The 14,196-nt window shown below is 37.3% G+C and overlaps 2 protein-coding genes across 3 annotated transcripts in view; one reads left to right on the forward strand and one right to left on the reverse strand.

Annotated features, from left to right (window-relative positions):
* Nucleotides 1-4,264, forward strand: part of ppp2r2ca (protein phosphatase 2, regulatory subunit B, gamma a) — a 21,995-nt gene extending 17,731 nt beyond the window's left edge. Inside the window, exon 9 of the mRNA XM_048197366.1 lies at nucleotides 4,145-4,264. Coding sequence (XP_048053323.1) covers nucleotides 4,145-4,154 — 10 coding nt within the window. The 3' untranslated portion in view covers nucleotides 4,155-4,264. The remainder of the gene's footprint in view (nucleotides 1-4,144) is intronic.
* On the reverse strand, nucleotides 862-13,522 carry wfs1a (Wolfram syndrome 1a (wolframin)). 2 transcript variants are annotated; one of them, XM_048197359.1, is made up of 11 exons: nucleotides 13,374-13,522; nucleotides 11,720-11,941; nucleotides 11,369-11,521; nucleotides 10,478-10,554; nucleotides 9,244-9,388; nucleotides 8,932-9,105; nucleotides 8,303-8,380; nucleotides 8,023-8,126; nucleotides 5,011-5,148; nucleotides 4,170-4,858; nucleotides 862-3,240 (listed from the first exon to the last, which is right to left on the reverse strand). In XM_048197359.1, the coding sequence occupies exons 2-11, from the start codon at nucleotides 11,934-11,936 to the stop codon at nucleotides 2,061-2,063; spliced, it is 2,955 nt and encodes a 984-aa protein (XP_048053316.1). In that variant the 5' UTR covers nucleotides 11,937-11,941; nucleotides 13,374-13,522; the 3' UTR covers nucleotides 862-2,060. The 2 variants fall into 2 exon arrangements, with proteins under 2 accessions (XP_048053316.1, XP_048053315.1); XM_048197358.1 differs by having other exon boundaries at nucleotides 11,369-11,941.
* Nucleotides 13,523-14,196: the final 674 nt, after the last annotated feature.

The following is a 14,196-nucleotide window of genomic DNA, read 5'->3' on the forward strand; positions in this document are numbered from 1 at the left end:
CCTCGGCATAGTTCAATAACAAGAGTTCAGTACATGGAAATGACATACAGTGAGTCTCAAACACCACTGTTTCCTCCTTGTGTATATCTCATTTGTTTAAAAGACCTTCAAAAAACAGGCGAATCTCAACATAACACCGACTGTTACGTAACAGTCGGGATCATTAATATTTGATCATTAATACGCCCCCAATATTTGCATATGCCAGCTCATGTTCAATGCATTACACAAGGGCAAAACGTCTGGATCTGTGCACAGCTGAATCATCAGACTAGGTAAGTAAGCAAGGCAATAGCGAAAAATGGCAGATGGAGCGATAATAACTGTCATGATCCATGATATCATGATATTTTTAGTGATATTTGTAAATTGTCTCTACTGTATTCACGGAGACAAGAGCCGTTGCTATTTTCATTTTTTAAACACTTGCAGTCTGTATAATGCATACACACAACTTCATTCTTTATAAATCTCTCCAACAGTGTGTAATGTTAACTTTACGGAGCACAGCCTCAAACTCATTCAGAATCAAATGTAAACATCCAAATAAATACTATACTCACTGGAATCGATGCATGCATGCAGCATGAATGACGAACACTTTGTAAAGATCCATTTTGAGGGTTATATTAGCTGTGTTGTTTAAATGCTGTTTAAGGCAGTCGAGAGCTCGTGGGCGGGGGGAGCACCAGAATTAAAGGGGCCGCGCGCTAAATCGGTGCATATGTAATTATGGCTGAAAATAGGCAGTTAAAAAAAATCTATGGGGTATTTTGAGCTGAAACTTCACAGACACATTCAGGGGACACCTTAGACTTATATTACATCTTGTTAAAACTAGTTCTAGGGCACCTTTAACAGACAGTGACATCATCAGAGTGCGACAGAAGTTTGAACAGGCTGTGTGGGTGTATGTCGATTTTTATGAATAATTTACACTAATTAAAAAAACAATATTTAAACTAACAAATAATAGATAAGGCTCAGGTTTACAGAAACACACACTGAAAAATAAATACTAAAAAGTATTCCATGCATTCTTATTCATGACAAAAATCAATCTGACACAAAAACACCCAAAAATGTGAATAAAGATCCATTGCACATGGATCATAATCATAAATATGTGCTTTATTCATTTGGGTTAGACTGAATTTCTGAAGCTTTAGAAAAAAATTTAAAAGGTCAGAAATGGTGCTTCGTAGATCAAATCTGGTGGTTTAAGTAAAAACAAGGAAATGCCTAGAAATGTCAAACAAAGCCCTAACCTACTTTGGCACTGGACAAAAAAAAAGGGATGCTTCACATAAAAGGCGTTTGATTTTTAATTGTATTTCTACATAAATATCCTGTTTTTTTTTTCAGCATCTTGCACATGTTGGATTTTAAATGCAGAGAATTCCAATTTGAGCAAAGCTTACTAAAAAAAACATGATGAATAAAATATGGAATGAAACACTTTAAACTCAATTTGTAACATTTGTGAATGACAGAATTTTAATTTTGCGTGAACTATTTCTTTAACAGTCTGCTAATGAAATGCAAAGCATTTTATAGTGTACATTAAAATAGAACTGTCATGAAACTTATAATTTTTAAAATGTTTGTGACTTATTAATGAAAGTTAAGATGTTAACCAATTGAATATCAAAGCATGCACAATTTTATAACAGCTCAAAAAAAGGGGTATCAGCCTAACATAAAAAATATTGGCCTAATGGTGAGTCTAATGGCTTGTAACCCGAAGTTTGCGGGTTCGAGTCTCAGTACCAACAGGAAATGTAGGTGGGGGGAGTGAGTGAACAGCACTCTCTTCCACTCTCATTACCCACAACTGAGATGCCCTTGAGCGAGGGGCACCTAACCTCCAATTGCTCCCTGGGCACCGCAGGAAGAAAAAAAAAAAGAGAGGCTGCCCACTTCTCCAGGTGTGTGCACTTGGATGGGTCCAATGCAGAGGACAAATTCCGAGTATGGGAAACCATACTTATCTACACATCACTTCAAACACTTGGACTGCGATTCAGATTTCCATCTCTAATCTTTCCTTCCACTTCTTTTTACGCATTGATCCTAGCACAAAGAAACGGAGCAAAGAAAAAGTCAAATGCAAATTTAATGGCTTTAAGCATTGTTTTCCTCCAGTTGCGCTCAATCTTGACCTGTCGTCCCTCAGGCACCAATGACGAGCTGCAGTTCAGACAATGTATGGCTTTCAGTTCAAATGCAGGTAGTTTGGTACCCAGCTTCCCTTCCAATTTTGTGCTGAACTCTACCATGCTGCCTGGGTCGAGGTTCAGCAGCACCTGTTTAAACTCCTGACTTGCCATTAGGAGGATGTCGCCTGCCGGATCGTCAAGTTTTGTGACCCCATCCACCGGCATGCCGACCGTCACCTCAAAGCGGTAACTGTCGAAGCGTTTAACGTGGCATTGGTGCGTAGCAAAGGCCTTTATCCGACAGAGTTCGGCCTCTTCCTGCTGGAGGAACAGCATTGTGGTGTTGACAGGCTCTGGGACGACATCCGTGACATTCACAACCGGAGATGTATTATTCTGTGGTTCACAGTTCGGATAAACCTCACCATAGAGACACCGCAACCAGTCACCCATGAACACCGGTAGTATGTTTATAACAGACTGAGCTCCGTTTTCCTTCTCAGCTACGCGAATACGACGGAATATTCCTGTCCAGGTGACACGATGGCCTTCCAGGTGGCTGCAGAGGAGCTGTGTTTGAGCCATCCCACGATCTTGCCAGGCATGTGGGCCGCACAGTCTACCATATTCCTGCCAGGTGAGTGTGGAGTTATAAACCTTCAGACCTTCAGCATTATAGACATAGACACCGCAGAGAAAAATCACTGAAGTGATACACAGGAGGATCAGTCTGACTGGGCCTCTGACGTTGATGGAACGGAAGATATTTAGAATGGAGAGACTGAATCGAGTCCAAAGCCGCAGCATCACAGGGATGGCGCACACTGCCAGCGTCACCAGCATTTTAGTCAATTCCAACTCCAGGAACCACTTGATCACCTGAATCAGGAGCATTGCTATCAAGCCCATAGCCAAGACAGGTAATGCGAACAGGAAGAGGAAGTAGGCGACACAAGTGCGGATAAGACCGATGGTGGTGGAATTCCGCAGCAGAACCACAGAGAATTCGCACCACACAAAGCAGACTAGGTACGGCACCAGGAAGCAGTACGTCCCTCTGAATCCCCTCATGCGTGCCATACTATAAAGGCCAAAAAAGAGGTCTAGTTAGGTATGATCAACACCAATATCAAAATATATAATATTTAAATGAATATATAGTAATAATAAAATTTATAATATTAAAATAAACATTAAAATGATGATTGGGTCAGCGCTTTTTTTTATAAGGTAAATATATTTATATGCCTTTATTTTCCAGCAAAACATTCTTGTAATTTCTTGTACAATTTAGTAATTCCAGTGATTATTGCAATTTCTTTTTTTACAGAAAAATGTAATATTTAATGAAAAGAAAGTGTGAAAATTTTTTAATAGTTTCTAGCTATCATTGCAAGTTTTGTTTCAAAAAAGTAACATTTGATGAAAAATAAATGCATGTGTGAAAAAGGTATTATAAAAACAAAATATTTAAATAAAAATTGAATAATTAGACATTAAAAATTATAAATGTAAATATAAAACTATACATTTAAATTGATAAAAAATTGTAAATGTATTTTTTGTGTGTTATAGTATTTATTAATATGTTCGAATTGTATTTTATTTTTTAATTTTATTTACTATTTAAATTTTTGTTTATTTAGTCATTTTGTTATGTGCTTTTGTCATTTATGATTTTTATTATTTTATTACCATTACATTTTTAATTTATTTTTATTTCAGTTTTAGTTGAGTTTATATATATATATATATATATAATATCCGACAGAGTTCGGCCTCTTCCTGCTGGAGGAACAGCATTACAGCATTACATTAATATAATATATATATATATATATATATATATATATATATATATATATATTTTTTTTTTTTTTCAGCTTTATTTAAATTAACAAAAATGTTTTTAACAGTTTTGGATTTAGTTGTAGTTAATGATAATAACCCAATCCAATGAAATGTATCTACATTGCTTTAAATAGGTGTATTTGAAACCAGTGCCCTCACCTGAAGAACAGGTAGAGAAGGTAGACGTAGAGCACACAAGGTACACTGAGCTCCAACACCAATGATTCTCCTAGAGGGATGGTTGTGAAAGTATGTCCCAGCATCCTGACCATCACCATTTCCTTTGGCAACCTGCTGGTCAAGGCACACAAAGATGAAGCCACCTCGATGATGAGTGCCTTTCGTGCGTACGCTGCTGCAGACGGGCTCAGGCTCATGTAGCTCAGTACTGTGAAGAAGATGGCTACCGTGGAAAGCTCTGAACATGGGATCCAGCCTTTATCTGCAACTGGGAAACTGAAGATCACAAAGAACACAGATATCATGAAGTAGAAGTACTGCTCCATGTTGTTCCAACCAAAGTTGTTCTCCGCTTGCTCCACGTCTAAACTGGGCTCGAAGCGTGTGAGGAGGGCAGTAAAGGCACGGAAGTTCTCCCAGCCTTTGCTGCTCTGGAAGACTCTCAGTGTGCAGATGGCCATGGAGATAAAGGAGAGGTAGAAGATGAGGAGCGGGATGGTGAAGGCAAAAAGATCAATGGTGAGATTGGAGATGATGAAGAAGAAGATAAGGGCATTGACGTGTTGTGTTGGGATGATGGTGCTCAGCCATTGGACGCCAGCACGAGTCAACCAGTCAATTAAATGTTCCTTCATCTCAATAATGGCATGGAGGGGGTACTGCAAACCCTACAGGGAAAGGAAGGACTTTTAGAAACAGCATTTGCAGTTTTCAAGAGTAATCTGTTATTTTTGTCAACTCAAATTTGATCAATAGCTACATCAATGGTGACTGTGTCAAGTAAATATTTGTGCATAATTTTTGTTTATTTGTTTTTCACCAAGAAGTGGGCTTTTATGTCCAGGGCTCTCTTCATTGCACTGCTGCGTTCAGTAGCCAGCATCATCCCACTGCTCCCCATTCCCCAGCTAGACTTTCGATGACGCTTATGAACAGCGGGCACCAATTCTTTTTTTTTCTGTATGAAAAGAGTAGCACTTTTTTACTCTTCCAGACTTTTTGGAACCATTGCAAGATTTTATTTTGATGTATAAGCAAGCAGCAAGCTGTCATTTAGCAGCTGATATTTAGCAACTTACATTACACTCCTATTGGTGGAATTTTAAGCTCACACAAAATGAAAAATTATGTCATTTAATCACCCTCATGGCTTTCCAAACAAAACACAAAAGAAGATATATTTTGAAAAAAATCTGTTTTTCATCCATACAAAGCAATGAGATCCAGTGTTGTTTGAACCCCACTGAGTTTCATTATATGGTCAAAAACTGTTTTCCACAGAAGACAGAAGGTCATACAGGTTTGGAACAACATCAAGGTGAGGAAATGATACTCTTTAAATGCCTCAAGGACAAATAAATGGTGATAGCTTATATATTTATATATTCAGTGTTTTGAAAATGTGCTTTTTTATGAAAAGCCTACAATTAGTCTGCACTTACATTCTAACATACTTATCTTATTCCATACACTGAAAAAAAAATTCTGTGTAGGAATTTTGAAAATTTACAAGATTTTGCAATTAAATAAAACAAATACAAACAAACAGCAAGCAACATTGAATTAAACTAAATTTTGAAGCAGAAAGACTGAAATAGTATTTTCATTCCTGGTCCTGGAGTACCAACCGCTGTGCACATTTTAGATGTCTCCCTTATCAAACACCTGATTAAACTCATCAGCTCATTAGTAAAGACTCCAAGGCTGCATTCGAATTTGCGTACTTCCCTATTATATAGTTGGCAAAAAACAGTATGCGAGAAAAGTAGTATGTCTGAATTCACCGTACTATACGTACACCAGGCAAAAAGTACCAGGATTGCCTGGACCAAGTCTGCATATGATGGACACTTTACTATCCCATGAGACCACAGGAAAGGATTTGTGAATAGGAGTGAAGCGACACAACTGACATTGACAGTGGCAACGTGGAAAATGTAGTATGTCCGTGTTGCATTCATACAACACAGATTCATACTATATACAAACCCAATTCCAAAAAAGTTGGGACACTGTACAAATTGTGAATAAAAAAGGAATGCAATAATTTACAAATCTCATAAACGTATATTTTATTCACAATAAAATATAGATAACATATCAAATGTAGAAAGTGAGACATTTTGAAATGTCATGCCATATATTGGCTCATTTTGGATTTCATGAGAGCTACACATTCCAAAAAAGTTGGGACAGGTAGCAGTAAGAGGCCGGAAAAGTTAAATGTACATATAAGGAACAGCTGGAGGACCAATTTGCAACTTATTAGGTCAATTGGCAACATGATTGGGTATAAAAAGAGCCTCTCAGAGTGGCAGTGTCTCTCAGAAGTCAAGATGGGCAGAGTATCACCAATTCCCCCAATGCTGCGCCAAAAAATAGTGGAGCAATATCAAAAAGGAGTTTCTCAGAGAAAAACTGCAAAGAGTTTGAAGTTATCATCATCTACAGTGCATAATATCATCCAGAGATTCAGAGAATCTGGAACAATCTCTGTGCCTAAGGGTCAAGGCCGGAAAACCATACTGGATGCCCGTGATCTTCGGGCCCTTAGACGGCACTGCATCACATACAGGAATGCTACTGTAATGGAAATTACAACATGGGCTCAGGAATACTTCCAGAAAACATTGTTGGTGAACACAATCCACCATGCCATTCACCGTTGCCGGCTAAAACTCTATAGGTCAAAAAAGAAGCCATATCTAAACATGATCCAGAAGCGCAGGCGTTTTCTCTGGGCCAAGGCTCATTTAAAATGGACTGTGGCAAAGTGGAAAACTGTTCTGTGGTCAGACAAATCAAAATTTGAAGTTCTTTTTGGAAAACTGGGATGCCATGTAATCCGGACTAAAGAAGACAAGGACAACCCAAGTTGTTATCAGCGCTCAGTTCAGAAGCCTGCATCTCTGATGGTATGGGGTTGCATGAGTGCGTGTGGCATGGGCAGCTTACACATCTGGAAAGGCACCATCAATGCTGAAAGGTATATCCAAGGTCTAGAACAACATATGCTCCCATCCAGACGTCGTCTCTTTCAGGGAATACCTTGCATTTTCCAACATGACAATGCCAGACCACATACTGCATCAATTACAACATCATGGCTGCGTAGAAGAAGGATCCGGGTACTGAAATGGCCAGCCTGCAGTCCAGATCTTTCACCCATAGAAAACAATTGGCACATCATAAAGAGGAAGATGCGACAAAGAAGACCTAAGACAGTTGAGCAACTAGAAGCCTGTATTAGACAAGAATGGGAGAACATTCCTATTCCTAAACTTGAGCAACTTGTCTCCTCAGTCCCCAGACGTTTGCAGACTGTTATAAAAAGAAGAGGGGATGCCACACAGTGGTAAACATGGCCTTGTCCCAACTTTTTTGAGATGTGTTGATGCCATGAAATTTAAAATCAACTTATTTTTCCTTAAAATGATAAATTTTCTCAGTTTAAACATTTGATATGTCATCTATGTTGTATTCTGAATAAAATATTGAAATTTGAAACTTCCACATCATTGCATTCTGTTTTTATTCACAATTTGTACAGTGTCCCAACTTTTTTGGAATCGGGTTTGTAGTACATACATTTTTAGTGCTCGCAAAATAAGTTATTCAAAATAAGTACCTGCTAGTATGCTATTTCGGACACAGCCCAAGACCTCAAATGTGTGTGTTAGATAAGAGAGACATCAAAAATGTAACGTGTTAAGGGTATTTAGGACCAGGATTGGGAACCACTAATGTAAAACTCCAATAATCTTTGTTTTATTTGTAACTTTAATATATATATATATATATATATATATATATATCTGGTGTAGCACCTCACCGTATCAAATGTGGCTGCATCACTTTTCCTTAAAATCTCCTTGCCTTCTGTGAACTTTTTTGTCATCTCCACAAAATCTTCCACATCCACATACTTAGAGCCAGCTATACAAGGGAAAAGATTGCATAATTGATGAGTTACCAGTATCTGGCTAAACTTTTAAGCAGAAAAATTGGATCTTAAGGTTAAACAAATATACCTTTTTTATTATCACCATCTTTTTTTTTTCTCTCAGAGGATCCAATATATTGTATTAGCATACACATTTATGTACACTTACATTCATTAGACACCATTGTCTCGAGGATTTTCCTCTGAGAATGAATGCTGGGTGTTACACCACATACAGCAGGTTCGCCTGTAACAGAAGTTATTAAGAGTTACTACTAGTTAGACATGTTAAATTTATTTCACTGACACAATAAGGTTTCATTTGTTAACATTAGATAACATGAACTAACAATAAAAATACTTCTAAAGCATTAATTCATCTAAGTTAATGTTAACTTACTAATACATTATTGCAATTTGTTAATATTATTTCACTGACCTGAGCTAGCATGAACTAACAATGAATGGTTGCATTTTTATTAACTATGTTAATTAATAATTACTTATGCAAATGCTGGCATCTAAAAAATGCTGGGTTGTTTCAACCCAAAATTGGGTCAAATATGGACAAACTCATCCATTGGGTTCAAATTTAAATATTTAATCCAATGGTTGGGTTTGTCCATATTTGATCCACTTTTGTGTTGAAACAACCCAGAATTTTTTGTAATGTACATACAATATAAGCATCCTGGAAATCAACATTTGCTCAAATACCACTTGTTTCCATTTTTAAGGTACACAAGAATGAAAAATACTGCTGTTGCATAAAATTAATAAAATAAAGAAATTAATTACCTGGTACAGTATTGACCTGGTTGACATTATCCAGCATCTCAGACATAGCTACTTTCTTCTTTCTGTCAGGATTGAGTTTCCAATACATTGTCATGGCTGCTCTCCTTACTGCCTGTTCAAACTTACTCTCTGTGGACAGCCTTCTCACCTCTTGTTCATTCTCTGGTGTGATGCCTGCCAGTAGAGAATTCAAAAAGAATCCATTTGTGATTATTATCAAAGAACGTTTCAACATATCTTCAGAATACATTGATATAATTTGCAATCGAAGGCAAGTTCTCAGAGGTCCTTGTTCTCTCAGCTTTCCCTCACCTTTCTTTTGGATCCAGCATTTCTGAAGTAGTTTGGCCGCATCTCTCCGACCTTGTTTTGCTGCCTTCACCAACCATTCAACAGCTGTATGGTTATTTGTCTCTGTGTCTTTTTCTTCTGCCAGTTTAAGGTAGTATTTACCAAGCTACAGCAAACACATTAAATAATATACAATTTAAATAAAAAAGAAACTTTTGAGCATAATGATCAAAATATCTTTTGTTTACAGTGCAATTTGCTTAGATCACAACAGAACGGACTACATTACCCATCTGTCCCTGTACTATTTTTTGATGAACAATAATAAGTGGCCTAATATCCCAGAGGCTCAAAGCCAGACTGAGTGTCATATAACCATATCTAATCTTAGCCTAAATGCTAAGCCATGGTAAGAGCTTTACAGTCTGCCTTTACCAGCACCATCACAGATTAGTGCAAAATCATTAACAGAAAGTGAACTATGCTGTCAAATGTTTGGCCCATATCTCCATCTCACATAATGCTCTATGTACTGATATCTTGATCCTAATTGATCAAATATGAATGAGAAAAGGTATATATGTGTGGAATTCGTGTTAGAGGAAAGGGGAAGTACTCAAAGAAAAGTCAGGGCTTTTAAAGTATGTGTTTACAGTATGTATGTCAGCTGAGTCTGTATATGCAGACACATTTGCTCTGACTGTGTGAGAATGTGTACATGCAGAAGCAATCGAGTTATATTGAGACTGGGCTCGTCTTCCAGAAAGCTGAAAATAGCCACGCCAAAAAGGACACGCTGTCAACTACAGTGAAAGAATCACTACAGATTTTAATCTGTACCTCAAAATACACTAGATCGTTTAAAGTCTTAAAGCTTTAAAACATTGCAAACACTCGTCTCCATTATATAGGTCAATGAAGAACAGCTTCACACAACTCCAATACCATCACATTCAGTTCCAAAACCATGACACAACATTCAATCAAGGAACACACTAGTGAATTCATGGGTATTAACCATTATAATTGTGTTTGTGCTTAACCCAATTTCAAGCTCCTCAAAGAAAGAAATCCAGTTGCCGAACAGGATTCAGTCCACTTTTACATTTTAGAAGTTAATAGATATCATGGCCTTGTATGTTACCTGTTTATACACCACATATGTTAGAATCAATTTTACATTGTCATAATATTTCATTTTATGACTATTTTATTAATATTATTTTAATTATTACAAGTGTTTTCATGCACTCACTCTACTCTGTGCTCTAGGGTCTCCAGTTTCAGCTTTCTCCAGGAGCTCCTCAAACGGTAGATCTTCATCCATATCATCTAGGAGAGATAAGAGTCACTTAAAATTAGGTTAACATTAATTTGACACTGAATGAAGTCTTAATGAATCCACAACAGTCCTCCTATTTCTCTCTAAATAAATTAATTATGCTCATCCGTGCTACAGATCCAAGGTGAATCATGTGTTCCTGATAGTTTGATCATGATTAAAGTTATGGAACAATCCAAATGGAATGAATGGAAACAAGAACTTGAGTATGCCTGAAGATACAGGCATAGTTTCTGAATTTAGTTTATCAATAGTTTCCTGCCAACTGGGTTGTATTACTTGATTCTTTGTCACTGATTTAATTTATGGCCCCAATATAGCGAATCCCAAATATATTAATTGCATCTGAAAGAAAATTGCAAGTTGACATCTCCATTACCTTTTGAAATTAAAGGCCAAAACCAAACCAGAAAAGCAAAACTAGACTATGAGTATAATAAATGTATCCCTCTGGTTTTGAAGTGAAAGGTGAATCTTTTTGGTCTCCTCAGAGGTTCATGATAAAAATAGGATTCATGTCCTAAGCTAGCTCTAGCACACACAAGCATGTCTCACTGGTGACCCTCGGTCAGATGCATTCCTTTAGTGTAATGCACACTGAATGTATTTCAAGAAAGTAACACAATTAATATGATACCATCAAAAATATCAAACAAAATAAGCCTTTTTGAGTTTCAAAAAGTCAAATACATCAAAGAAATTATGAATTCATACTGAAATTGTATAATTTAAAGAAATAAATAAGTCATCAGGTTGTCCTTTAGGATTTTAAATATATTAGTCATTATGTAAAGCTTCACTTACCATATTCTTCAGCTTTGTCCTGCTCCTCATCCTTTCTTAATTTCTCCTGCATCATCACCTTTTGGGCTGCAGCCAAAAAGCTCCGTTGACGGGGGAGTTTACCGGAGCCCGCTGCAGGTGTTTTGGTGGTGGACGATGAACCCTCGGGAGGAGCTGTAGATGGGTTAGGATCAGCAGAAATGGTGATGCTGGGTGTGGATGGGTCATTGGGAGAAGATAATATTAATGGTGTTGATTTTGATGATGTTGATGGAGCTGGCATAGTTGGAGTAGTTTTAGAGATATGTGATGATGCAGGGGATGGTTTAACTGTTGTTGGTTTAACTGTTGTTGGTTTGGCTGGAACGTTACCGGTTTTAACATTAGGGTGTTTTAATGTAGTATCTTGAGTTACAGATGGGGATTTAGAGGGTCGGTCTGTGCTGCCAGAGTTGGAGAAAGGGGGACCAGCCGTCTCAGTGCCTGGAATGGATTTAGTGGATGGAACAGGAGGGTTGAGATGTTTGTGGGTTGCACTATTCTCCTTGAGAGACTCAGGAGATGGTGGTGGATTGGAATTACCATCCATCTCACCTAAAGGACAATAAACATAATATGAATAGATACACCGTTCACAGAGAGCACCGGGTTTTCCTCACTTACTCTCATTTCTCTCATATACCAAACAAATGTGTGTATGTGTGTAACTTAAACTATATATAATCTCTCTCTTTCTCTCTTTCTCTCTCTCTCTTTGCATATAGGGCTAATATATATATATATATATATATATTGAAAAGTTTGCTGTTACAGAATTTCTTTTTACAAAAAAAAAAATCTGATTTAACCTTGAGATTTGCAGTATTAGATAGCTTATATATTTGCACCACAATCTACAACGACACTAATAATTCTTAATTTCTGATAGAAATGCAAAATCAATCGGTAGTTATTAATAGAATAACGAGACACTTACATTCAATCGCGTTTGTTACCATTTATTTTTAATCACAGTGCATACACATACAAACTTTTAGTCCAAAAGTGCGCACATTTGGAGAAATACACCTCATATTTCATTAGATAGAAAAGAAGCAGGGCCGTACGCAGGGTTTCATACAAAATTTAGTTTGCTAGGGGGGTACGGGGGCATGCTCCTCCGAGAAAATTTAGATTTACCTGGTGTACATATGTGCATTTTTAAGACGTTTTAAGGCCAACAAATTGGATAACAATAGTTTTAAAACCATGTCAACAAATACATACATGCACAGTTTTGAGGAAGCTTTAATTGCATGTGTGGTAATTTCATGACTTCATTTACAACAGAACAACGACGGTCATTGCAGTTTCTTTTGCGCTTTATTTAAGCTATAATAAAGTAATTATGCAGCGCGCACCGGCGCATTTGCGCATGCAATTCTTGAGTGCGCGCCAAGAGCACAGTATAACGGCTGATTGGACAGTCGTGTTAATTTCTCTGAGTTTTATCGACATAGCCTGACAACATCTCATCTGACCGCAGTTCACTGTTGTTCAACTGAAGCTCCCTCGTCGTCACCTGCACCTTTTGCTGGAATGCGCGTCTGAAAAGTGTCCCGTTTGTTGTGGTCGTAAAGAGACAGTTATTTATATACGCAGCGTTTTACTTGGTGATGTTTAAAAAAAAAAAAAAAAAAAAAAGATTTTTATTTTTGGTATTTTATATGCTCTGTTGGTGGTTTGTGGAGTAGCAACACCCGGGAGGGATATTTTTTTATCCCCCCCGGAGATAAAAATAATTCAGCAGAGGCAGGGATACATAAACCAGAAGGGGGGAAATCCCCCCATCCCCCCCTACAAATCGCACCCTGTATATATATATATATATATATATATATATATATATATATATATTATAGCCCTATATGCAAATTTAGCTACTTACATATCCAGATATATACATATTACATATTTATAATACAGGCTGAAATTAAAAGTAGTTTTAACACTCAAAAAAAAGGAAAACGGAATTGAAACAACTTACTCGTTTAAGATGATTGAATAGACGATCTTCAGACAAACATTATGTGACGCAGCACAGTAAAAAGAAATTATTTTTTAAAGTTTTCGTTCCTGTGTCCACACATAAGCACTCTATGAAACCAGAGCCCCACTAAGGAATCACAGTTGTTAAAACCCACCATGCCTCCAGCGAGCGGAGCTTCAATTGGAAAACTCAAGTGCCAATCAAAGAGTTCTGCTCTCCGATTGGATGCAAATCGAGCAGCGCGTGGCATTGCCCGAAGGATTGTCATAGCATTTATTTTGGATTCGCATGACAAAACACTCCAGTTATGCTGTGGTGAAAGATTGGGGGTAAGCTTATAATGCATTAAAATAATTATTTCGGTGCTTTCTTAATCAAGATAAAATCATGAAAAAGGTCCAGTGAAGGAACCTTGGTCAGACATAATAGTCAGCCACTAGATGTCATCGAAGTGACAATAAATAATAACTTTTTCTCGCATAGATAGTGTATGTCTGGTTCACATATGATGCAGTTTGCAGTGTTGTTTGAGGACACTTCTGCAGCCCTGAAATATTTAAACATTAAACTCCATGCTGTTTGAGAAACAAAACTGAAAGGAGGAGACACCATAGGCACCAAAGCTAGACTGAAAAGGGATTTTGATTCATCAGTGAATCGAATCTTTTGAATCTGTTCTGTTTACAAAATATTCGTGTAACTTACTGCTTGGGCTTTTCTGCAGTTGGCCCGTTCCCAAGAACGATAACTATAGTGTCTATAATAACGCTATATTTAATTTTGAAGAAACACTACATGTTATATGCATGGTGCATGATGT

Source organism: Megalobrama amblycephala, linkage group LG7 (genome assembly GCF_018812025.1).
Source record: "Megalobrama amblycephala isolate DHTTF-2021 linkage group LG7, ASM1881202v1, whole genome shotgun sequence".
Taxonomy (NCBI): domain Eukaryota; kingdom Metazoa; phylum Chordata; class Actinopteri; order Cypriniformes; family Xenocyprididae; genus Megalobrama; species Megalobrama amblycephala.

Excerpts from the sequence above, each read along its gene's own strand:
- wfs1a (XM_048197358.1), bottom strand. The coding sequence starts at position 11,936 with ATGGATGGTAATTCCAATCCACCACCATCTCCTGAGTCTCTCAAGGAG. Across the intron at positions 10,555-11,368 it reads GGACAAAGCTGAAGAATATG|ATGATATGGATGAAGATCTA; the intron begins GTAAGTGAAGCT and ends TATCTCTCCTAG. Across the intron at positions 9,106-9,243 it reads ATGCTGGATCCAAAAGAAAG|GCATCACACCAGAGAATGAA; the intron begins GTGAGGGAAAGC and ends CTCTACTGGCAG.